Here is a 26255-nt window from a genome sequence, read left to right as displayed (position 1 = left end):
TGCTAAGAGTGAAGTACCTCCTCATGTGCACTGATGAACTGAGGCCGTAATCCAGACCTACAAAACTTCGGAATATTAATCTTTGAAATCTAGGAAATTTATCCTAAATTTTTGTATTAATTATCAGAAAAGAACTGTTTTATGGTTAAAGTGCAGATTGGCCCTTGATCCCAGTTTTGCCACAGAATTTGTGCCTTACCTTGGGCAAGTCGTTTAATCTCTTTGTGCTCCGTTTCTCATGTTAAAGTGGAGATAACAAAGTTTTTCCCCACCTTATATATAAACAGGTCCCAGATCTTCAGCTGTAATAGAGAAAGGGACAGAGTCAGACTGTGATTGTGATAGTGTAATTCTGATTGCTTGAGGGGATTTATTCCAGCTTTATATGTCTGTAATTAAGATCAAACTCTGTCCCATTGTGGATATATTTATCACTAGTATTGAATGTATCAAATGCTTTCTGGCTACAGTGATATTTTACTGTACTTTCTCTGAAAACAGACATTATATTCTTTCTCTATTTTGTATTCCTAAAGGCAATTTTTACAACAAACAAGAAAATGCAGACAGATCCCAGTGAATAAGGGACACTTATTCTAAAATTGTCTTCAGTACCTATGCAATTGAGACAGAACTCAAATTCACTAGCCTAAACAATGACTATAAAATCAATCATTCTTGTAATGGTGTATCTTCAAACCTACACTGCAAATGGACAGATAATATGTGAGAGGCAAATGAGTGTGGAATGGCGCGCACAACCAAAGCAGCACATCATGAAATGGACTCTGATGAATAACATCTGCTCGAACTTCTACACAGATTGCTGGAATATAAATACCAATATTGAAAGGAACATCCTAGAACAGGAGGCTTTGAATGTCCCTCAAATATGTCCTTTTCAGCTTCAGTTGGGGGATAGTCTGTTCATATCTTCAGAAGCATCTTTTCAGTCACATGGGATGAATTTGGGGAATGTTTCCATGGAAGAATTTATTAGGTGCCCCTCAGAAGGCTTTCTTCAAGATCAGTTGATTTTTGGTTGCAGGTTAAGAGGGATGCACCAAGTTGACCCTCGGTGGCTCGGAGTTGGAACTCATTATTTTGCAGAAGTTCAGACCAAAGGACCACCGTTATGCAACCTGGGCCTTCGGCTCAATGTAACAGTGAAGCAGCAATTTTGCCAACAGTCTTCAAATGAACCCTTTTGCTCCAGGCATGGCAGATGCTTAAGCCATGTATGGGATGAGGCATATAACTGCCACTGTTCTCAACAGTATTTTGGAAGATTCTGCGAGGAGTTTGATGCATGCTCCAGTAAACCCTGCCACAACAATGCCTCCTGTATTAACACAAGAGAAGGAACTATTGGGGATTCCTATGAATGTGCCTGTCCCACACAATTTGCAGGTAATATCCTTTCCCCCGCCCCCGCAAATAGATAGATAATATTTGTAGAATAATATAATGTTATTTTGTAAACTTTAAACAAACTCTTGAAACGAATGTAAAAACGTAAATGCAGTAAATAGATCTCTTTTGTGAGTGTGCTTCTGATGGCCTATTGACACAATTACAGTACACTTGGTTAATGCTTTCTTATGGTAAATTTGTGCAATAATTTAGGACCAGATTTTGCAGTACTTATTGTGCCTGTTTTTTTGTGGAAGGTGCTGATTTGAACTCTGCTGAAATGTAAGGCTGCCAATTGCTTAGTCCTAATGACTTCAGTGGGAATTCATTCAAGCATTATTTGAACATACTGTTAAATATGCTTAACTGTTCTAGACTGTACTGGACAGGATTCAGCTACTGCCATCAATTTATATTGCCAGTATAGTTCTAATATTAAATAAACTGTATGGAAAGGAGGAGTACAAAGATTAAAAATCAGATATTACAGGTGTGCTTACACAGGTGTAAGTGAAGGAAAATGTCTCCCATAATGCTAACAAAACAGAATATTTGCTCAAGTGTGAATAATATCATAGCAACAATTCAAATGGCAAGCATAATTATATGGTATTTAGACCCATATACTGTAAAGTACAAGGAATTTATGATTGGTGCAGTAATTTCCAGTGAGTTGCATGTTAAGCAAAATTCATGCAAAAACTGATTCCACATTTGAGCAGTTTCTAGGATTTGAAGTTTCTAGGAAGTAAATATAAGCTATGTTCAAATAACTAAGAAACAAATAATGTATACTACATTAAAGGTTCAACAATAGCTCTGAATCAGTCATATGTCTGTATCTTAATATTTTTGGGTCTGATAGAAATGCATATAATTAAAGTTGCTCAACACTTCCCATTAAAACTGTTTTCAGTTGCTTATAACTTTTTGTGAGACAAACTATTTGGGCTGAAATTTGCAAGCTTAATATTCTATTCACATAGGTGTATGTGTGTGTGTGTGTATGTTGAAATTTGAGTATATAATTGACTCGTCATAAAAAGCTAACTAACTATTGTACTATGATTTCACTAGGTAAAAACTGTTCAGAAATAATTGGACAGTGCCAGCCCCATACCTGTCTGAATGGCAACTGCAGCAATGTTACTCCAAATACTTTTCTTTGTGAATGTGACAAAGACTTTACAGGTAAGAAATTCATTTTATTTTCTATGCTATAACGATAATTGTAAAGCAGAAATTTACACGAAACAGACTGAGCTGTTGTTGTGCAGTTTCCTAGTTGAGATCTGTGAGGAAAAGTTAATTTTAATCATAACTGAAACATATATTTCTCGTGTGAACTCAGAAGGAGACTACTTACGGCAAAAGGTGAAAATAAACAAATGTAAGGGCAGTGGCTCTCAATCCTTTCCATACTTGGATCCCCTTCCTATATATATATGGGTCTCCCCTTCCATTTTGGTAATATGCAAATGGCAGGGTGTTGCCAGCTACCTACCACCTGCTCATGGCCCCAATATTCAGAACCCCTAAGCACTGTTCCCCCTAAGCTGTGCGCGTGTGCGCACACACACAGATCCTAACCCCCCCACACACACACATGGTGAAACAATGCACGCACAAAAATTTGCACAAAAGCAGAAAAGTTTGCACAGAAGAAATTTTTTGCACACACAGCCTGTCAAAAATTTGCACAGAAGAATTTTTTTCTGCACACAGCCTGTCAAAAATTTGCACAGAAGAATTTTTTTGCACACACGGCCTGTCAAAAATTAGAGGGAACATTGCCCCTAGTTTAGACTGTCCATGACTTCTATTTTACCAGGTTCAGTGTATTTTAACTGCATGTGGGAGTGAAATAAGAAGAAAAATACTTCTAGAAATCAGCAGTCTGATGATCCGGTAGTGTTGAGCCTGAAGATAATAGACAATCACTCGCTCCCAATTGGTAGGGTCATGCTGGCTTTATAGCCTAGAATCTAGAACCTGAAATCAAGTAGTTATGATACTTCCATGAAAGAAGTACAAAGAGTACATCTAAAACCATGTCATTGTTATATTGACCAAAACAATGTCTACGGCCAACTTGACAGAGTGAGTATTTTATATTTTACAGAAGACACTGTACTTGTGCCAGAATAATAGCATCAGTAATAGTGAAAAGAGCAATCTTATCAGAATGACCCCATATATATAACCATAAACCAAAAATGAACTAGCTTCAAAGGATGGTATCACTTCCAAAAGTGTCACTATGCGTGGAGCATCAGCTTTTATAGGAAAAAAAAAACCCTGACATCCGCAAATGGCAAGAACAGGGCAATTAGTAATTTGATTGGGATATGCAAGTGAACAAGGTATTCAGGTGAGTAAAAGACAGATATGGAGATGAATTTAAGCAGCAAGCTGCAACTTTATTAACTTAACAAGGGGGGAGGGACACTATCTACTCACCCACACAAACACGGCAGATGTTTGCTTTGGTCCAGTGCAAGGTTCAAGGGTTCTTACCATATAATCAATAACTTGGAGTAGATTCTCTTCAATCTGACCCATAGGGCTCAGCTTATTTCTGAACCTTGTTGCCACAAGCAAGTGGGGTAGAGGATAACAAGGGGGACTTCAGTCTGCAAAGATGTCAGATCACCCCTTCTCTACAAGCCATATCACAGGTCTCATTTATGTGTGGGAGCTGTCTCTTTTAGCCTTTATCCTCATTGGCCACAACTTGCCATAAAAACTAAACATTCCTATATGCATCTCCTAATGCCGATTCTTACACCTTTTAAACTAAACTGTGCTTCCAGTTTAGGGTCATAGGATTCAGTGTTTGCAAGTATTTAGGCAATTACCCAGGCCAGATTATTCCTGAGAATGTTTGTGTGTATCAGAAGCTTCTTGAATTATATTGAATGTTGTTTTTTCAATCTGAAAACTCAAAACACAAATGGATTGTTTGTTGTTTATTCAACCATTCAATATTCTCCTAGTTACAAGATATTAGCTAGCCATTTAGGGTGCATTTATGATATGTGGCCATTAACAGACACCAAACAATTAATAGTAAGTAGAGTCAGTAATTCCCCCTCCAAAAAACTATTGGCTGAAATTTGTTCTCTAACTATTAATTGAATGTATATGAATTTCTAATACATTTGCAGGATTGGCTTACCTGTGGTTCACAAACAACAATTAAAATTAAAAAGATTACCTTTGATGGATAATTTGTTAACAATGAAAATATCACTCAGCTGTAACTGGGATCCTCAGTATTTGTAGCACAGAATACTTATGATAAAGAGAATCTGATATTGTGATAAGAAAATATAAAGGATTTAAGCTTGATTCACCCTCAGGTTGTAGGAAATATTGTGTATCTTCAATACCTGTAGAAAGGCAACGTCCATCTGGCTTACCAGGATGGATGTTTGGTGGGATTGTCAGAAGATAAACATCCATTTCAGGTCCTTCTCTGTTGGACTGAGCATTGATTTGGATGTCCTTGGGGCCTTTTTTCTCTAAGGAGGGCAGAATGATGTGGGAGAGAAGAGAAGAAGTAGCAGCTAAGGAGTTGAGTTCTATACCTTGAGCATTTGAGTCTCCTGGAGTCTCCACGTACTATTGAGAAGTGGGATGGATCTCTTCAGCCTCCCCTGATAGTCTGACTGGCCTATATAAAGGCCATAATGGGGCCATGACTGGAGCTGCCTGTCTCCTGTAGAGTGGGAGACCATGTTATCAAAAGGCTTTAGGCCATTTTTGCCAGGGCTTGCAGCATCCCAGCTGCTTAGTTTATTGGGTGTCATTGGTTTGATGCATGACCTTCTGTCCTTTGTACTTTGAATTAGCTGATAACCAGTTTGGGATCAGGAAGGAATTTTCCCAAACTGTAGATTGGCCTGGTTAAGTGGTCTTGTAGGCTTTTTAGGAGGCTTTTTGTTTTGTTTTTCTTTTTTGGTTGTGTGCCTTACCAAAACCACTGTGACATATCATGTGGTGATGTTATAGCTTGTTGGCAGTGATCGGTATAGTAGCTTAGTTGGCAGGGGCCAACACTGACGTTCAGAACTTGGGGACAAAGTTGGGCAATGTTAAGGTAGGATGGTACTTCAATTTTAAAGATGAAGAGAGGAGCTTCTGTGAGAGGTTCTCATTTCTTTGGACAAGGAGAAGGCATTGCCAAACATTTTTGGACATCTCTAGGGGCAGTGCTAAGGTGGCCATATTCACTTTAGTAATTGGTCCATAGAAAGGTTGTATATTGCATGGGACTATAGATTTTTGTTAGTTTCAGGTGGTGTTTATATCAATGATGTGGCTGTTGGTTAACCATATTACTTTGTCTGTGTCTGTTTGCTGGTCATGCCTGTATCAAGCACTGTAAACTTTAAGTAGTGCAGGTTGTCACCAGCACTTTCAATATAAGAATTTGTACCTCTATCATGCCTTTTATTCAGCCCTACCCAACCTTGACACTGGGAGGAGGAGGAGATGATGATGATACTTTTATTCGGTTATCTCAAAGTATTTTATAAAATTGTTGAAAGAGAAGTTTGTAAATAATTTGCCTTTTAAAAGCAGGAAATTCACAGCTAAGTTTCCAACACCAACCTCCCCAGTATGACTTCTCACCCTCCTCCTCTAGATCAGCCCCCCACCCCTTACTCCATCTGGACCACAGGGAGCAACACACGCACACTGTGTTCCCAACTAAACAATTTATCTGCCCACCACATATGAACCAGATACTATATCCAGACTACCTAACTACTACAAGATTATAACATCATACCCTTCATGTGTGGTTCAGAGTCAGGAATAGATACTGGGAATCATGGATCCCTGTAATCTGCTCTAACTAATAGAAAATATTTCCCTATAGGTTTGCTCTTAACACAATTTTTCAATATATTTTATTACAACTTTGAGGGAGTTATCTGATGCCAACAATGATTATTTGTCATAAAAAGTAGGAAACATTATGGGCCAAGTCTTCAGCTAACATAAATCAATGGAGTTACACCAAGTAACTCAAGCTGAGCGTCTGGTTCAATAGATTTTACTTTTCTTATATTTCTTATTTTGGCACAGCAATTTAACATCTGTGTTCAGTAACCTATCTTTTAAAAAGTACCTAAGAGTTGTAATGATCTTCCTGCATCATATAATTAATTCTGTCTTCATTAATAGAAAATTGGCATTGATTAATCTATTGCTTTCAGTAGTGATAAAGTGTATGTCTCTAGTACTTTATAACACATAATTACTACTGGAACAATATAAGAAAGATATGTTTCTTGTATTTTACAAAACAGTCATTACTGAATAAAATAGCTTTGGATTCAGGATCACTGAGCTACCCAGTGTGCTATATATCAGAGTTGGCTAACCTGAACTAATTTTCATCTTATTAAGTTATCATATGAGGACAAGTTCCAGTAACCTCGGCATAACCTAATTTAAATCAAGACCTTGGAGGAGTAAATTATATGTTGTGCTGACTCACAAATCCAATATGTCAACTAATAACCCTTTAACAAACTGAATTCTGCAAACTGTTAGAGAAGTTGGGGAAAGTTACCAAAAAAGAGAAGAATGAAATAATTAGCTCAAAATCCAAACATTGAAATTGTCCCATTATAAAAGGAGGATTAAGAATGACAGCTCTAAACTAAACTCTGAAATAGGTGGCTGTACAAAAACGTTTATGGTTGCTGTGCAGATTGAGTGTATTGTTTATGATTCTGTTGGGATGTATACTTGAGGTGTGATACAGTGAACAGTTTAGTTGATGAAACTCCAGCCAGAGGAATGCCCAAAAGGGCTGAATTCAGCAGATGTTTTTTCCTGGTCTTCCCTGAAGTTCTGCAAAGCATGAATATTGCCGGTGCTGACACTGCCCTAGCCAGATAAAGAGCCGGAAATAAAGTTCATCATACCTTTCAATCTACATTGAATTCATTGCAGAAATATTTTTTTTCTAGCCCTTCAAACTTTTATTTTGATTTAAATAAACTAGAAAAATAATAAAGGCTGCTAGAAACATTGGGGCTGAAGTTGGGACCACTGTTCATTTTAAGTTATTTAAATAAAATAAAATGAACTAGTTTGCTAATAGCTTTTCAAATAGCAGAATGAACTAGGTTATTTTTATTATATTCTTTGCTATTCATTGATAAATCAGCAACATTCAGCCACCTGCATGGCACTTAGAATACAGAGTAATGTACACAGATCCTATCTTCATCCTAACAGTTTATTGCACATGGTTGGGCCTGTGTCACTCTCATCTACTCACCAGTAGCAACTGCTATATTTGAGGCATCAAAAACTTTTTTATAACTCAGATTTTTCAAGTTAAAATCTTTCTGGAATATTCCTGTACAGGGATGATTTTTCCGCCTGCTAGATTGTTATTGTAGTCAGCCTTCAGTTTGTCAATATAGAAAGAAAAAAACAACATTTTCTATTGGTTTCATTTCAAATTAGTGTTTTTAATAAGCTGATTTTCTAATGGGGCAAACAAAGCTAAATTCACCAAAAATTACATTATCAGTAATAAAATATTTTGTACTTAGACCAAATAGTGCTTTTATCAAAAAACTTCAAAGTGCTTTAAAAATTTTAATTAAGACTCATGATCCTTCTGTCAGGTAGATATTTCTATTTCTGTTTTACAAATGAGGCAAGTGAATGACAGAGTTCACCAGGCAAACCTGGGTGGACACAGGACACAACTTTAACTTAAGAAGTAGCGCTATACACCTCCTAACCTTACATACCAGACATTTTATTGAGTCCAGTGTAGGGTTACAGATGCTATCTTGTAACCAATAACACACAGTAGACCCTCTTTAGCCGACCCCCCCAGGGCTGGGCCCACTTCTGAATCCCCTCACCTTCCCCCACGGGAGGGAGGGTGGGGGTAGAGGGTACGAAGGGGGAACATCAGTCTGTGAAGACTTTAGGTCGCCTCTTGTCTTTACCGGCAGAATCTCTATTAGCCATATCCTGGATCTCACTTATTTATGGGAGCTGAACCGTTCACTCTTTAGCCACACTGAAAATCATCCACAATTTGTGACAAACATTCCTAGATTATCTCCTATCAGTAATGTTCTATTCTTACACTTTTTAACCTAAGCTGGCCTTCACAATGCTGCATAGAAGATGGAAAACTCTGTATCCATGCCAGTTTGGCTAAATGGAAGAAAATCTTTCCTGATCCTAAACCAGGCAATCAGTTAGACCCACAATATCCTGGAAACACAGTTCAGTATACCTCAACTAGAGGGAGGGAATGCAGGGTAGCAAGATGGCTCCTGGACATCTGGGAAGGCTTAAAATTGGTAGCAGTGTTGAGAGCTAATTAGCTTCCCCTACTCCCACCCCCTGCCTGGCCAAGAGGAGGCAGAGTCCCTCCCCGGTACAATCTATTGTGATAACAGTACCTATAGTTTTACCATAAGGGTGAGCTCAACTGTGAAAAAGTTTATAAAATGTCACAATAACCTATAACAATAAATGGTGATGGGAAAAGATGCCCAAGGGAGACACACTGAATTATTCCAAACGAAAAGACCTACTGATATAATTCAAGGATTGTATTAAGATCATGTTTGATAAACAAGAGATATGTGGAACGGTAAATTAATAGGCCAAAATTGGTGTGCTGGAGATTAGGCCTAACTGGTGAACAAAACAGTGAGGGAACAGGCTATCACTCCCTTTTAGGGCCCTCAAAGAGATTTTTTGGGGAATAATGCTGACTTAACTTAAAGAGGGGGAAGGAGCAAGCTTTACATCATGGCTGAACCCCCACCATTGCCTGGGTCCCCGGGATCTAATGTGACAACACTGAGACTTTGGGAGATGTCCTGCTCAGGCCAGAGAGAGTGACCCAGATGACAGTGCCAATTCCAGCTAAATCTTGAACACCACCTGGGATGTGAAACTTTCTCATGCATGCGTGCGTGCACATGTGCACTCACCAGTGTGTCCTTTTCCTTTCCCATTTTATTTCCTCTTTCCTATCCTTTTCCTTTAGCCCTCTGTCTAGTAAGAGTCTGGCTCAGCCAGTCAAGACTGTATAATTTGCGACACTGTTGTGAGCCTGTTACCAGAAAGAGGAAGCTGAAAGAAGTGCCCTAAACAGCTCAGTGCTGGTACAAATTTGCAAGGTCTCAGGTGGCGTATAGGAGCTTGTGCTATGCCTTTGTTTTTCCAGAAGTGAAGTTGCAAGGGAGTCAACACCAGAGTCAGAAGGTGCCTTTTCTATCTTTGCTATTCTTTCCTCTCCCCATTTGTGTGTTTGCCTTGCTTTGTCTTCTAGGACAAGGGATTAGACTTTAATAGCAGCAGTAACTGCTTCAGTCATTTTCAACTAATTTCATCTCTTTCCCTAAAAAGGACAGTGATTAGAATTTATAAGATGCATGGGGGGGGGGGAGGGAGTGGGGGAAGCTTCCTTCTAAAATCTCTCTCCAGCTAACAGGAAAGCAAAGACGGGATGTTAAAATGAAAGCCTTACTTAGTACTTTACATTTCAAATGCTTTAGTCTTCCCTCTTCTTTTCTGTATGTTTTAATAAAAGGTTTAAAAGTTTAATAAGGTGTTTACTCTGGTATCAAGCAGGCTGAGGTCTCTGTATATGAAACCATAAACCTTGTTTAACATTTTTTAATGTTGGATAGTGACAGGGTCATGTTAACACCTTTTGACACTTTTGGGCCCATTTATTCCATCTAAATTAATACAACTCCTATGTACACTTTGAAGCACAAGGAGGGGCTCAGCTCCCAGTTAGCCATCACCTCCATGCAGCTCCCAGGAAGCGGTTGGCAGGACCCTGTGGCCCTTAGGCATAGGGGCAGCCCAGGGGGTGGGGTGTCTCTGCAAGCTGTAACCAGCACCAGCTCCATTGCAACCAATGGGAGCTGTAGGGTGGGGCCTGTCAGTGTGGGAAGTGCACAGAGGCCCCTGGCCACCCCTGACCCTAGGAGCCAGAGTGAACTACCAGCTGCTTCTCCACAGCCACCACAGGTAAGCACTGCCGGGATCCCACCCCCGCCCAAGGCAGGTCCCTCTGGCTCCTAGGCTCGGGGTGGCCAGGTGGCTCTGCCCATACCCGCCAGCCCTGCTCCCGCAGTTCCCATTGGCATGATTCCGGCCGATGAGAGCTGTGGAGCTGGTGCTAGTGGCAGGCGCAGCACGTAGAAACACCTCCGGCCACCCCTGGCCTAGAAGACAGAGGGACCTCATGGTCACTTCCCGGGAGCCACCTCAGGTAAGCACCGCTGGGATCCCACCCCCGCACTTCCTCCCTTTGCTCCAGCCATCAGGTCAGGAGGCGAGCGGTGGGCGGGGGTTCTGCTGGGGCAATGGGGCATGTATGGCATGGTCAGATGCACACTGGTACGCCTGGCCCTGTGCTGCCAGCATGCCCGTTCCTATTGGGCGCAGGCCCATGCTACACCACACAGCTCCCCGACCTGGTGCCCCCCTGACCTGCTATGCCCAGCGCCGCCCCCCCCCCCCCCCGACAACCCTTCCACCACAAATGCACAGTGCCCTGCACACCATCACCCTTGCTCAGTGCCCCGCCTGCCCACAGCCCCACCACAACTGTCCATCACCCCACACAGAACCCACCACTCCTTAGTTCCCCAACACACATAGATCTACCCATCCCCCACTACCTAGTGCCCTTCCCCACAGCCCCCCCACCACAACTACGTAGAGCCCCACATAGACCCCTAATGCCCAGTGCCCCGACACCCACAGATCTTCCCCACTGCCCAGCGCCCCCAACAGGCCTCCCACTGCCTAGCATCCCAAAACACACAAACCTCTGCTACTGCCCAGCGCCCTCTACCCCCTCACAGCCCAGCACCCCACCACAGACTTCCCGGACACTCACTTCCCCATGCCCAGCCCCCTCCCCTGGTCGCACTAACTAGCTCTGCTGGGAGGTGAGGTGACTGTCAGCTGGGCTGAGCTAGCAATGTGGCTGGGGCTGGAACTGGGATCATGCACCCCTGGCTTCTTCTGGGGCTTCTTCTGGGGGCTGGAGCTGAGCCCATGAACTCCTCGTAGGGGCTGCAGCAGGGGTCTTATACACACCTCACAGCTTCCTAGGGTTGTGCGTCCCCCTCCCATGTCTCCGGTCGGGGCTGCGCACCTGTTGCTCCTTCCCCCCTACCCCCCATCCCCCTGTGTGTCCTGATATTTTACTCTTGCGATCTGGCTTCAGAGGGGTAGCCATGTTAGTCTGGATCTGTAAAAGCGGCAAAGAGTCCTGTGACACCTTATAGATTAACAGACATATTGGAGCATAAGCTTTCGTGGGTGAATACCCACTTTGTCGGATGCAGGTAGTGGAGATTTCCAGAGGCAGGTATAAATATGCAAGCAAGAATCAGGCTACGGATAATAAGGTTAGTTCAATCAGGGAGGATGAGGCCCTCTTCCAGCAGTTGAGGTGTGAACACCAAGGGAGGGGAAACTGCTTTTGTAGTTGGCTAGCCATTCACAGTCTTTGTTTAATCCTGAGCTGATGGTGTCAAATTTGCAAATGAACTGAAGCTCAGCAGCTAAAAAACTTCAGGACCAGACTTCAAAGAGAAACTACTTTTCCATTACTGTTCTTAAACTAAGGACAGTCCTGTATTTTGTTGAATTTTCCTTTATTTCCATCATTACAAGATTGGCTTATTCAAAATACTAACTTGAAATATACGAAAGGGAAATGATTGTCTTTGCATACTGAAGAACAAATAGTCAAAATGATCATCCCAGAGATAGAAACTTATCCACATACATTGTTCAACGAATACTTTGATAAAAAGGCTAAATATATCTGAAAACATTCACAATAAATAATTTTACCAGCCCAGATGTGGAACATTGCTTCATTTCTGGAATAGGACCACCAGCTGTTTTTACATAGCCTTCCAAAGAATAATCAAATGGTCATTATTTTTCAATTGCTTGCCAACCTGGGCTATGTATGACGAGGAAATCTGAAGATAAAAGGCTCTGTGTTCTATTATTATCTCAAATATGTCTCCATTTGAAGGGCTGAATTTTAAGTAAATGAAAAAGAAATCCAAATGGCACGTGTAACAGAGAACATAAATGTGTTTTAAATAGTTGAACTCGGATCTGAAAATGTACTTTATACACTGTGTATAGAATTTGTAAACTGATATATTTTGAAATTAGTGAAACTGGAAATGAGTATATAACTCTACATTTATGCAGGTATGTCATAAATATAAAGGGAAGGGTAAACCCCTTTGAAATCCCTCCTGGCCAGGGGAAAGCTCCTCTCACCTGTAAAGGGTTAAGAAGCTAAAGGTAACCTTGCTGGCACCTGACCAAAATGACCAATGAGAAGACAAGATACTTTCAAAAGCTGGGAGGAGGGAGAGAAACAAAGGGTCTCTGTCTGTCTATATGCTTTTTCTGCCGGGGATAGACCAGGAATGGAGTCTTAGACTTTTAGTAAGTAATCTAGCTAGGTATGTGTTAGATTATGATTTCTTTAAATGGCTGAGAAAAGAATTGTGCTGAATAGAATAACTATTTCTGTCTGTGCATCTTTTTTGTAACTTAAGGTTTTGCCCAGAGGGGTTCTCTACGTTTTGAATCTAATTGCCCTGTAAGGTATCTACCATCCTGATTTTACAGAGGTGATTTCTATTGACTTCTATTTCTATTAAAAGTCTTCTTGTAAGAAAACTGAATGCTTTTTCATTGTTCTCAGATCCAAGGGTCACCTATGCAAATTGGTGAGGCTTTTTATCCAACATTTCCCAGGAAAGGGGGGTGCAAGTGTTGGAGGATTGTTCATTGTTCTTAAGATCCAAGGGTCTGGGTCTGTAGTCACCTAGGCAAATTGATGAGGCTTTTTACCAAACCTTGTCCAGGAAGTGGGGTGCAAGGTTTTGGGAAGTATATTGGGGGGAAAGATGTTTTCAAACAGCTCTTCCCCAGTAACCAGTATTTGTTTGGTGGTGGTAGCGGCCAATCCAAGGACAAAGGGTGGAATATTTGTACCTTGGGGAAGTTTTGACCTAAGCTGGTAAAGATAAGCTTAGGAGGTTTTTCATGCAGGTCCCCACATCTGTACCCTAGAGTTCAGAGTGGGGGAGGAACCTTGACAAGGTATTTTTAAGTTAGGCTAGCCTTTAGACTTTTCTGCACAGACGTTCTAAAATTCTTATATATGCAGCATTTTGCTTTCATGTGATTCTTAGATACATCATTTCCCTCCTGCAGGGGGTTGAAATAGATATCACTCAGTGGCAGATGTTTCACTGATTGCTGTAATGCTCTTTATAAATGCGACCATAATTTCTCCATTCTTTGTTACCCTTGGTGATTCTAAAATCATATGCTGACTGCCTAGGAATGACTAAACACTACTTAAAAATATAACTAATTTCTACTGAAAAGTCTTTACATTTTCCCCCCCAGTTTTCATATTAAAAAGTATAGGATGAATGAAATGGGCAGAACAAACTTCTGGAAGCAATGCTAACCCATAAACAGTGTCCTTCAGATCATTCTTAGTGAAGTTAGCATATGCTTAACTTTAAGCCTGGGAATAATCCCATTAAAGTGAATGGGACTGCTCACAGACTTAAATTTAAGCATGAGTTTATATGCCTTGTTGGGTCAGGCCTTAGCATACAAGTGTACCCAACATTTTGCACATACATTGTTTTTCAAAATCTGACCTAAATGTGTTTTATGCACATTTTAGTTTTTACTTTACTCTCAGGCAGGATCCTTCTAGTATTATCTCAGGCTTTATTTAGCAAAAAATATATCCACGCTTAAGCTACTGATTAAAATGTGCAATATAGTAAGATATACTTGAATTGAAACTAGTGGTGGGTGAAATTCAAAAGGTCAAGTAGTAGTTCTTCATTCATAGAACATCAGGGTTGGAAGGGACCTCAGGAGACCATCTAGTCCAACCCCTGCTCAAAGCAGGACTAGTCCCCAATTTTTGCCCTAGATGCCTAAATGGCCCCCTCAAGGATTGAATTTGCAACACTGGGTTTAGCAGGCCAATGCTCAAACCACTGAGCTATCCCTTCCGAGCAGAGCAGAGCAGAGCTTGGATACCTCTCTCAATTCACAGAGTTTTGGAACCCATGTCTCTTGTCTAGCGAGTGCTCCTTAGTTGATGGCAAGTCCCTCCATCATAACAAAAGGCCAAGTGCAGTTCCACTATCCTTGACTCCCATAATCAGGGTAATAACAATTTATTCTTCCTGCCCCAATAACAGAGACACTGGGGATCCCACAGCAGCCAAAGTGACCATTTGGGCAGTTATGGCCTCATTCTAGGCAGGGTGGGTGTGCCTATGCAAATGAGATCAGCCCCTGAAGTTCTTTTCCATAACTTGCCACACCTCACCACCAGATATCAGGGTGGAGCTCATCCTGACTCTGCTTACATATATACATGCTGGAACAAGATTCACCTCTCCCTCCCAGTAATAATAATAATTAATAAAACCTCTGGTTTCCCCTGGTCAAACTTATTTTCATGCAATAGGATTGTTTAAATCTGTAATAACTCCATAGATGTTGAAAGGTGCAACCATCCAACTCCATCTTGTGGCAGAGCAGGTCTTTAAAACATCTTATTTCAGTCTAGTGTTGGTCTCTAACAGATACACAGTAATATTTAATTGCTTGAAGTGTTCAATTAAGATTATAGATGGCTATATTTATTAGTTACGAAGTCAATAGATGTATATTACTGAAAGATTAATATTTTAAGTTAGGTATCTGATTTGGAAGGTTATTTTGGTGAGCTTTGAGTGGGCTTAAAAAAAAAAAAGAAGTTGCCTTGAATTTTACAAGCACATTTCTAGAAAGTACACTGAGGGCTGTTTAAAACCAATAATTTTGGTTTTACTAAAAAAATATTCCTCTCTGGTTGAAAATGAATGATAATCTTCTACAACAGGACCTGCAGTTGTGAAAATCTAATTTGTTATATTTATGTAACACATCCTCTCTACTGTGTATCACTTTCTGATATACAGTGCTGCATCTTAATCATTTATAAAGAACTTTCATATGTACTTCTAGCTCACCAATTGAATCAGGCCAAGGTAAGTTGTGTGACGGCAAGCCATTAACCTCTGACAGCTGCTATATGGTCTTAGTTAGTTCCCAGTGGAAAAACGTTCTCAATAGTATGCTCCAAAGAATACTATTTCGGTTTTCATTAACTGTCATGCTTAGCAGAAAGGGTAAGTCTTAAATGGGCATGCTGAACAACCAGTAAACCCCAGACATGATCCTACATGTCAGAAGAGAGACACATTAGCAGAGTATTGTGCGAAAGCTTGTACTGGTGCGACCACAACTCCTGATAACGAAAGGACTTCAGTCTCTCCTGGTGTCAGACTGACACCTTTCATGATTACTACATTAAAAAACCTAAACCACTAATTGAAGAAAAGCTTTCGTTCAAACTGTGAGCAACATTAGTCACGAGAAACAGTCTTTATAACATCCACCTTGATGTCAAATGCCTTTTCCTGTCAGCATTCTAAATATAAGCATTCTGATACCATATCATTACTGCAACTGTGGGTGAAGTAATTATTTGAATTTTTTAATTATATAGAAACTATGCATATTTAATAGCTTTTTTTAGGACTGTCATCCTAGAAAAAGAAAACATAATCTTTAACCTGTTCTTATCTTCTACAAACTGTCATAGTGAGGAATTAGATTTTTTTTTAACTTAAAGTATTCTTATGCCATACACATGGTTGTACAAAATTATCCAAAGTTGAATCAAATACATTTTAACTGAAAGCAAGTTTAAGATTATTGATTTTAACATCTCATTTCAGACTTCCAAGTGGTAAATGACATCATATGAAAACAAAACAAAAACAAAACTATCCAGAATTAGGCAAGATAATTTTCACTACATTTCTATATCTATAGTTTTCCCTTAAATACAGGTTGCTTATTTCCTCGGCTATTCTCCAGCTTAGAAATTAGATTCATCACTTGGAATGTATAGCATTGCAGTGACAGTTGAGGCTGCAAACTGCTGTGTTTTAGAAAAATATTTTCTTTTTGAACTATTAGCTAATGAAAATGTCAGATATTAGTATCAATGAAAAGTAATGTTATTAACTAGTCTGTGAAGTCATGTCATGACTCTCAGAAGATGCAGGCAATTTTAATAAATATGAATATTGCTTATATATAACTATATTTAAATGAAATGTTGACCAAAAAAAACCTGTAAAGAAACCTCTGATATAAAAGGTTGTCTTACCCCTATGGGCAACACATGAAGATATACATATATTACTTTGCTGTTTATGGTTGAGGAGCTGTTTCTTATAAGATGAAATAATTAAATCATCATTTTTCTTTCAATATGAACCAAAATATTTTAAAAAATTCTGTTCATGTCACTACCAGAGTGACGTTTGGAAGCTTTACATAATATGAACAGGAATAGACCACCACCATGAATTTATGGTCTGTTGGAGGTTTGCCTAAGTGAAGACTGGAGGAATGGGGTCCATATGAACAAAGTAAATACTTTTAGGGTATGTCTTCACTGCAGAATTTATCCAGGTCTGGACACCCAAATATGGGAGCCCCTGTTTAGCCAAGCCTGGCTGTGAGCCTCTATACTACTAAGTTACACTCGGGTCATATTTGTGTCATTGCACTGCAGTGACCTGGATTAGGCAGTAAGATTTCGGGGGCATATCCCATGACTCCTTGTGCAGTGTTAAACTGTGTCACGCTATGAATTGTTTTGTAGTGTATTGTGGGAGAACTTGTTTGTCCTTCCCAGACCCGTAACATTTCTTAGCCCACCATATCATAGCTTGTTGCTCCAAAACTGCAATCAAGACCCTGTTTCGTCACTTATCTTGAGTAGTTCCTTGGGATTACAGGATGTTGACGGAGAACACTGAATCAGGTAGTTTTCAAGTGTTTATCTACACTCTCCACATTTACATTTGGGGGTTGTTCCCCAGCTTCCACTTGGCCATATTGTCACCCGTCTTTGCACCCCAGCTGTTGCTTGATTTAGAGTATATTTTTGTTTTTGTTTGAGGTCAGTGACTGGAGGGAGTTCTGAAGGGACCAGGTTCCCAAAGATCAATGAGATTTTCTGCCATTTTGTTACTTTGTAGTCTTCTACAGTGATATTTTGGAATAAAGAATTTTCAGAGGCAAAGCTCCTGGACTTCCATCTCTTGAGTGGTGGAATGTGCTCATGCAGTGGATGTCTTGGATCATGCACCGTTTTTTTCTTTATTTAAATGAAGGCATCCTGCTTCACTGATGGTGGTGCAACCAGCACAAAGCAATATATCAACAATGTGGGAACTGGTTTCAAAGTCACTCTGGTGATCCTACAGGATTGATTATTAGTATCAATTTTGTGTGCATGGCTCAAGAATGACCATACCAGGGCACAGTACTCCACAGTTGAGTAACACTGGGTGAGATTGGTTGCTTGGCGTGTTTAGGGATCAGCTCCCCATTTTGTTGCCATTGTTGTTGTTGGCCAGTTTCTGGAGTACACAATTTCTGGCATTCAATTTCTTTTTCAGTGTGTGCATGTACAAGTGCTCTTTCAATGTCAGCATTCGGTCTAATGTGAACTCAAAGTACACTGGGTGTTCATAGGGCTCAAGGATTGTACCATCCCTTGATATTTGGAATTTTCAATTTGTCTGATAATGTTTCATGTGGAAGGCACACACTTGTGCATTCAGATTGGCATTTGGGAACCATGCGCAATAGTATTTTCCAAGTACAGCTGCAGAACCAGTTGGAATGCACTCAATGTCCTCAAGTCTTTTTGACTGGGTGGCAATGCAAGATTATCTGAATAAATGAATCTTTTCACATTGGGGAATTCCAACTGTCATACGAATATACGTGAAATAACAAGGTTGTTAGTACAGAACCTTTAGGCAATCCGTTCTGCTGAGTATGCTATCTACTTTTCTGACCATTCACCATAGCCAAAAAAGTCAATTCTTGAGCATGAAGAAAATGATCTGCACCATCTTACTATTTCTCAAAACTTTTGCTGTTTAGAGGTAAAGCCTTCCCAGTCAGCTTTTCTAAAGTTGAATATCCGAGAGTCCTTTCTTTTCCTGGGTTGAACTTCAGCATTTGTTGTCACTTGCTCTGGTCTATGCTGTGATCTTAAAATCACTTGCATGACCTCCCTTCTGAAGTTGCCTGGACTTTCAGAAGTGACAAAGGCCAAGTCACAATTGTACCCCTTATTCCGTCTTGCACTTTGTAAGGTACATTTGTTCTTGAAGTCATATAGCAAGGTCAAATTATTATTGTCATGTGCTTCTTCTGTATTGTTATAATTTTTGTGGTATCCCAAGGTGGTTTTAACCCACCAAAACAGTAAACTAAAGCAATTCTGGCTTTGCACACTCCTCACTTCTGTACACAACCTCCATTCCAGCAAGTGCAGGACGACTAGCAGTGGCTCCAGATCTTCCTAAAGGAAGCACACCTTCATAGAGCTCTGTGAGGCACTTGCCAGGATACACAGATGAGGGAGGCTATGTCAGATCAGAAGCAGATTCCTGCTTTACAGATTCCTCTTTACAAATCAATGGCTAGCCACATTAGTGTTAGCAAGTCAAGTGTTGATGCTGTGGAGATGGAGGCTTGTGAGGCAATTATTGCTATGGTTTATATTGTTAATGTCCCGGAGATTATAGCTGGCATTCAGAATATAGCTTTTTTGAAATGTACTAGGGCTATCAATGGCCCTTTGTCTGCTTCCCACAAGGTGCACATGAACATGTCAGACAGAATGGATGCTGCTCACTTGTTCTTCAAACCACAGAGAAAAGTTAATGAATATGAAAAGTGGAAGTACTAGTAGGGTGTATGGTGCTGGGTGTCTCAGGAGATGTGATGCTTATCTATTTGGACAGGAAAGTACTTTATTCCCTTCCAGTACTAGGGATATCACTAGGTTTTCTGTTCCCCCTTGTATTTTAGGGGGCCCATCCTACTCTTTACTGCCCTGACTCCTACCCTGTTGTAAGGGTACCTGGCAGAGGAAGGTCTAACTACATGTTGAGTAACTGCAGATGATAGTGTTTTAGAATATTATTTGGCTGACTGAAGGCAAGAATCTGCTCCCCACAAATTTTTTTGGATGATAGTTTGTGTTATTGGAGCAAGCTGTGCGCTGCACAACATATGTAAGGATAATGGGGAGAGCTTTCACCAGGAGTGGGTTCAGAAGAGTGTTGGTTTACAGGCCCAGAGCACACAACCAGAAAGTGGACCTCTGATAATTGGGGCTGGGTCCAGGAGAGCAAGGGAATTATAGGTTGTCCTGTGTGCCCACCTACTTTATTTGGATGGGGAAATGTGATGTGCAGTAATGTTTGCCTCTATATACATATCACTTTATCTCTTGTTATTATGAGGCTTTATTAAAAGCTTTGATTTTAAACTTTCTGCCTCTTCTTTGTTTCCTAAACACTTACATGATGGCTTGTGCATACAAATAATTAATTACAAACAAACACAGGCAACCCAGCTGCCACTACACAGAGCAAGGGTGGGGAAACATTTTGGCTTGAGGGCCACATCTGGGTATGGAAATTGTATGGCGGGCCATGAATGCTCACGAAATTGGGGGCTGGGGTACGGGAGGGGGTAATGACTCCAGCTAGGGGTGTGGGCTATGGTGTGGGGCCAAAAAATGAGGAATTCAGGGTGCGGGAGGGGGATCCGGGCTGGAACAGGGGGTTTCTGTGTGGGGGGAGGACTCCAGATGGGGGTGCAGGTTCTGGCTTGAGGCTAGGGAGTTTAGGGTGCAGGAGAGTACTGTGGGATGGGACCAAGGGGTTTGGAGGGTGGGAGGGGGATCAGGGCTGGGGCAGGGGGTTGGGGCATGAGAGGAGGTCAGAGGTGCAGGCTTCAGATGGTGTTTACCTGAAGCAGCATGTCCCCCTTCCAGCTCCTACACAGAAGCATGGCCAGGCGGCTCTGCGTACTGCCCCTTCTGCAGGCGCCATCCCTGCAGCTCCCAGAAGCAGCAGCATGTCCTTCCTCCAGCTCCTATGCAGAGGCAGCTCTGTGTGCTGCCCTGTCTGCAGGTGCTGCCCTGCAACTCCCATTGGCTGCAGTTCCCAGGCAATGGGAACTGTGGGGACAGTACTTGGGGCAGCATACAGAGCCCCCTGGCTGCCCCTACATGTAGGAGCTGGAGGGGGGACATGCCACTGCTTCTGGGAATCATGCGGAGCCATGGTACGTGCAGAGCAGGGCAAGCCTCTGACCCCGCTCCCCAGTGGGAGCTCAAGGGCCAGATTAAAAGATCTGATGAGCTGGACATATTTTGCCTATTCCAGACATAGAGGCTGTGAATGTTAAAAAGTGATAATTACAGTGTGCAAACAAAAGCAATAAGAACACCACTGAATGAAACATATCTAGATATTGTATGTTGCCACTGTACCTGTTCTCCTCCCCTGTTTCATGGAAATAGCGTGAATAGAATGCAACTATTCTAAGGATGCATAGATTCATTCCCCTTCCTGCCCAACCCAACAGAGTTCTCTGTAGCTGCATTGGCTGAAGGATGTGGAGATGTCTGTACCTGGGTTGCTGGCAGTTGGTGCTGCTACAAGTCCTGGTTGATGGTATGCTGCCTGAAAGCCATCAGACTAAGAAACTGCTCAGACAGTTCCCTCTGCTTTTGTCTCTGCTTCTACATCACCCTGTCATGCTCAAAGTATTCCAACACCAGTCTCATTCCCTCTCCCAGTCTCTTGCCTTCTTCTCTCTGTCCTGCTTCATCAGTAGTCTCTGCACTTCTAGATTAGAACTATGGCCAAAACCCTTCTGCATGTCCTGTAGCAGATTGATCCCACTTCTTTTTCTTTTCCCTAGATGATTCAGGGTCCTCTCCCCACGGGGCATAAGTGGGTACCTCACTCTAACAGAGGTTGAAGGATCTGCAAATGTAAAGAGCTTTTTTATCCGGAGAAAGAAAGAAAAGTTTATCCCCTTTAATGTTATGTGACACAGCAAGGCCACAAGTTGCAACTTTTATCACCTTGGTATGCCTTGATCTGATCTCTTCACATTGGGCTGCTCAGGAGGAGATGCATTTTTGGTCTGGGGGAACTATATACCAGAGACCTTTTTACCTGTCATGGTCTCAACGTTATTTCAGGAAGTGGAGGCATTACAAGACGTTAATTTGGTGGAGATTCCAGATTGGAAGAAAGAACATTTCTTCCAGGCCACTAGTGGAAGAGAATCTATGGCTAGGAGATATTTTGTTACCTACTGGCAGATCAGTAAATCAAAGTAAGCTACAGGGTGATGGTGGTGGTGGTTGGGAAGAGGGTGGTATGGGGACTTCTGGAGGAAGATCCTTTTAAGATAAACAGAACAAACCTACAAGTTAAGTCTGATTCTGATCCTATTGACTTAAATGGGAACAAGAACAGACTCCAAGTATGACCTAACTCATTGTACCTTGGGCTATGATCCTATCGAATATCACAAGCTAGATAAGGATAGCGTAGGCCAGCACTTGGATGGGAAACTTGCAAAAATTGCTTATGAGTTGGATGAAGCTCTGCTGGTAATTGAACAGGTGGCACTCACTTAACACATGTTAATAAGTAATACTTAAATCTCTTATTTTTAAAAAAAGTTGTGAAATTTCTAAATTTCAAAGTTGTATCAGTTTAATTAGGTTTGAAACATACCTATTTTTCATTTTAACTACACTTATGGACATTTTTATTGAAATAATTATGAAAATGATTATTGAAATTGGTAGTTCTTCAAGTGCTTGCACATGTCCATTCCATTTGATGTGTTTGAGTGACAGTGACCTGGAGCCAGATAACTTTTTCTATAGCAGTAAATATTGGGGTGGCTCATGTGTGCTCTGCATACTCATGAAAGTATAAAGGGTTGGAGCTGCCCTGACCCCGCCACCCAGACAAAACACCCAGTTCCTTCTGACCACTCAGCAGTTGCAGTGTGTGTGAGCATCTCACACTTCTCATATTTCCTTTTAGAAAACTTTTTCTGAATGTTTTTTGTAATAGTTAGAATACTTCTAGTGGTACTTTAGATTTTGGTTGGACATATTTTACGTTCATTTTTCTTTGAGCTTTTGGCTCAGTACTGGGGCAAGCTGAAGTCCTAAGGCTTCAAGTGGTTCTGTTTGAAATAAATCAATGCCAGTCAGTAAACCATATTCCAGCTGCTTCAAGTGTCTGGGAGAGGAACACATCAGGCAAAAGTGACCCATTTGTACATTGTTTAAAACTTGAACTGAGAAACTAAGGGAAGTTCAGCTTCAACATATTCTGATATAGACACCTTTGTGCCCCCATTTGGTACCCAGCCACTCAGTGTGGGGGGGATTCAGATTTGAGTCTTTCCTGGAGCTAAGTGCCAGACCTAGTGGCTCCCCACATCAAAGGGAACCAGTGAAAATAGAGAGTTCTCCATCCCCAGTGTTGCTTGAGTACCAAAAGAAGTCCAGCACCTGACCTTCTTTTTTGAGTATTAGGGACTCTCACAAGAAGTTGAGTACTGAAGTTCGAGCAGTTTCAATGCGGTGCTCTCCAGTTCCACATTCTAGCAACATTGAGTCATCGACTACACAACTACAGTCGAGACTGACTCCATTGTCTGAACCTTCAGAAGTGTCAGCTTCTTCTCTGATACATACTGCTTTATTGGTATCAACATTGCTTGAGGTGTATGTGGCTGCCAGAGGCCTTCTGTGCTTATTGGTACTGGACTCACAGATGCAGAAGGAGATTGGTAGTGGCTTCTACCAATTCCAGTCATGGAAGTATTGGCTCCCACTCATAAGGTACTATTGGCAACTGACCTTGTTGGTACTGTCTGGTACTACTGATTCAGTTCACCAGATAAAACACAGTGCCAATTCACTTCTGTTCCCCCTTCCTTGTCCCTTTTCAGGGACCACTCACACAAGACTGTACTGATTCAAGAAGTTCAGTCTCTATTGCAGCTGAGGGTTACAGAAGACGTGCCTATTCAGTGTGGGGGAAGGGATTCTATTCCCACTATTTTCTCATTCCAATGTCTAAAGGAGGACTCATACCTATTTTAGACCTGTGAAACCTCAATAAATACATAAAAATATAGGGTTTTTTGGTTCCTTTCCCTATCTCACCATAACTGGCTTTTTAACCTTGACTTTCAGGATGCATGCTCTCATGTGGCTATGCACTAGAGTCACAAGAGTTTAAGGTTGATTATACATGTGTTCATTATTGGTTCATAGATCACCATTGTGATCATCTAGTCTGATTTCCTGTATAACACTAGCCATAGAACTTCCCCAAAATAATTCCCAGAACATATCTTTTAGAAGAACACCCAATCTTGATTTAAAAATTGTCTGTAATGCAGAATCCAAGACAAACCTACCTAGGTAAATTATTCCAGTGGATAATTACTCTCACTGTCAAAAATGTATGTCTTATTTCCAGTCTGAATTTGTCTAGCTTCACCTTCCAGCCATTGGATCGCATTATACTTTTCTCTGCTAGATTGAAGAGCCCAATATTAAATATTTGTTCCTACTTAGAGTGTAATCAAATTACTTCTTAACCTTCTCCTTAACCTTCTCTTTGTTAAAATGAACAGATTGAAAGGCATCTGTTATATCTGACTCTGAAAAGGATTTTGGGGTCATGATGGATAATTAGCTGTACATGAGCTGTACATGAGCTCTTTGAGTCTATTACTATAAGATATGTTTTCCCACCCTTTAATCATTCTCATGACTCTTCTCTGAACCCTCGCCAGTTTATCAACATGCTTGAATTGTTGACACTGGAACTGGGAACAGTATTCCAGCAGCAGTCACATCAGTGCCTGTCATAAGTATAAAGGGAAGGGTAAACATCTTTAAATCCCTCCTGACCAGAGGAAAAAACCCTTTCACCTGTAAAGGGTTAAGAAGCTAAGATAACCTCACTGGCACCTGACCAGAATGACCAATGAGGAGACAAGATAGTTTCAAAGCTGGAGGTGGGGGAGAAACAAAGGTCTTTTCTGTCTGTGTGATGCTCTTGCCGGGACCAGAGCAGGAATCCAGGTCAGAACTCCTGTAAAGAGTTAGTAAGCAATCTAGTTAGATATGCGTTAGATTCTGTTTTGTTTAAATGGCTGATAAAATAAGTTGTGCTGAATGGGATGTATATTCCTGTTTTTGTGTCTTTTTGTAACTTAAGGTTTTGCCTAGAGGGATTCTCTATGTTTTGAATCTGATTACCCTGTAAAGTATTTACCATCCTGATTTTTTACAGAGGTGATTCTTTTACTTTTTCTTTAATTAAAATTCTTCTTTTAAGAACCTGATTGCTTTTTTTCATTGTTCCTAAGATCCAAGGGTTTGGGTCTGTGTTCATCTATGCAAATTGGTGAGGATTTTTATCAAGCCTTCCCCAGGAAAGGGGATGTAGTGCTTGGGGGGGTATTTTGTGGGGGAGACGTTTCCAAGTGGGCACTTCCCCTGTTCTTTGTGTAACACTTTGGTGGTGGCAGCTTTTAACCTAAGCTGGTAAGAATAAGCTTAGGGGTCTTTCATGCAGGTCCCTACATCTGTACCCTAGAGTTCAGAGTGGGGAAGGAACCGTGACAGTGCCAAATACAGAGATAAAATGACTCCTACTTGAGATTCCCGTTTATTCCCAAGAGTCCCAAGATTGCATTCGCTCTTTTGGTCACAATGTCTCTCTGGGAGCTCATGTACAGCTAATTATCCATCATGACCCCAAAATCCTTTTCAGAGTCAGATATAACAGATGCCTTTCTACTGTTGCTAAGAGTGATGGCCAAACTCAGGCAAGAATATGCTGTTCTAATTTTGATAGCACCAGCCTGATCTCGATAACACTGGTTCTCTGACCTGTTGAACTTCTCGTTTCAAGAGACATGGGTTGCCAGGACCACGGCCAAACTCTGCATCTGAACCCTATCAGCCTGCATCTAACTGCCTGAATGCTCAATGGTTAAATCATCATGAAGCGGCCTGTTCTGTTGAAGTTAAGAATGTTTTTTTTTTTAAATAGTAGGAAGTCCTCTACCAAGTACTCTCTTCATGAAATGGAAGAGATTCTGTCTTTGGTCCCAGCAGAAAAATAGCTCTCCTTCACAAGTTCCCATTCAGTTTTATTCTGAATTAGTTGCTTTATCTGAAAGAGAAAGTTCTTGCAGACAGTTTCCTGAGGGTTCATCTGGCTTCTACCTCTGCATTCCACTCTGTTATAGATCGGAGATCTATTTTCTCCAACCCTAAGACTATGAGATTCTTGAAAAATTTGGACAGACTTTTCCCACCTACTAAAGATCCAACTCCATCTTCAGATCTGAATTTGAGTCTCTCTGGACTGATGGGAACCCCTTTTAAGCCTATGTCTAAGTACTGATTTTCTCATCTCTTGATGAAAGTAGCATTTTCATAGCTCTTAGTTTAGCTAGGAGAGTTGCAGAATGTCAGGCTTTGTTGGCTGATTCTCCTTTATATGGTCTTTTACAAGGACAAAGGTAGACTCATCCTCACTCCAAATTACTTACTAAAGTGATTTTGGATTTTCATAAGGATCAGACTATATACTACTTATGGTTTGTTTATTTGTTTTTTTCCCTGAAAACACACTATAACAAAGATAAAGGAAAAACTCCATACTTTGGACATTTGCACACTATTAGTGTTTTGTTTGGACAGGACTAAGCAGTTTAGAACGTCA

General features: G+C 41.0%; 1 protein-coding gene across 1 annotated transcript in view; it reads left to right on the top strand.

The window, feature by feature from the left end:
* LOC125634897 (protein eyes shut homolog) overlaps window positions 1–26255 on the top strand; it is a 411142-nt gene that overhangs the window by 196411 nt on the left and 188476 nt on the right. The window contains exons 2-3 of the mRNA XM_075126511.1: window positions 537–1410; window positions 2491–2604. Of these exons, the coding sequence (XP_074982612.1) occupies window positions 657–1410; window positions 2491–2604 (868 nt within the window). The 5' untranslated portion in view covers window positions 537–656. The remainder of the gene's footprint in view (window positions 1–536; window positions 1411–2490; window positions 2605–26255) is intronic.

Source organism: Caretta caretta, chromosome 3 (assembly GCF_965140235.1).
Source record: "Caretta caretta isolate rCarCar2 chromosome 3, rCarCar1.hap1, whole genome shotgun sequence".
Taxonomy (NCBI): Eukaryota; Metazoa; Chordata; order Testudines; family Cheloniidae; genus Caretta; species Caretta caretta.
The sequence above is the reverse complement of the archived record's forward strand: the minus strand, read 5'-3'. Positions and strand labels throughout refer to the sequence as shown.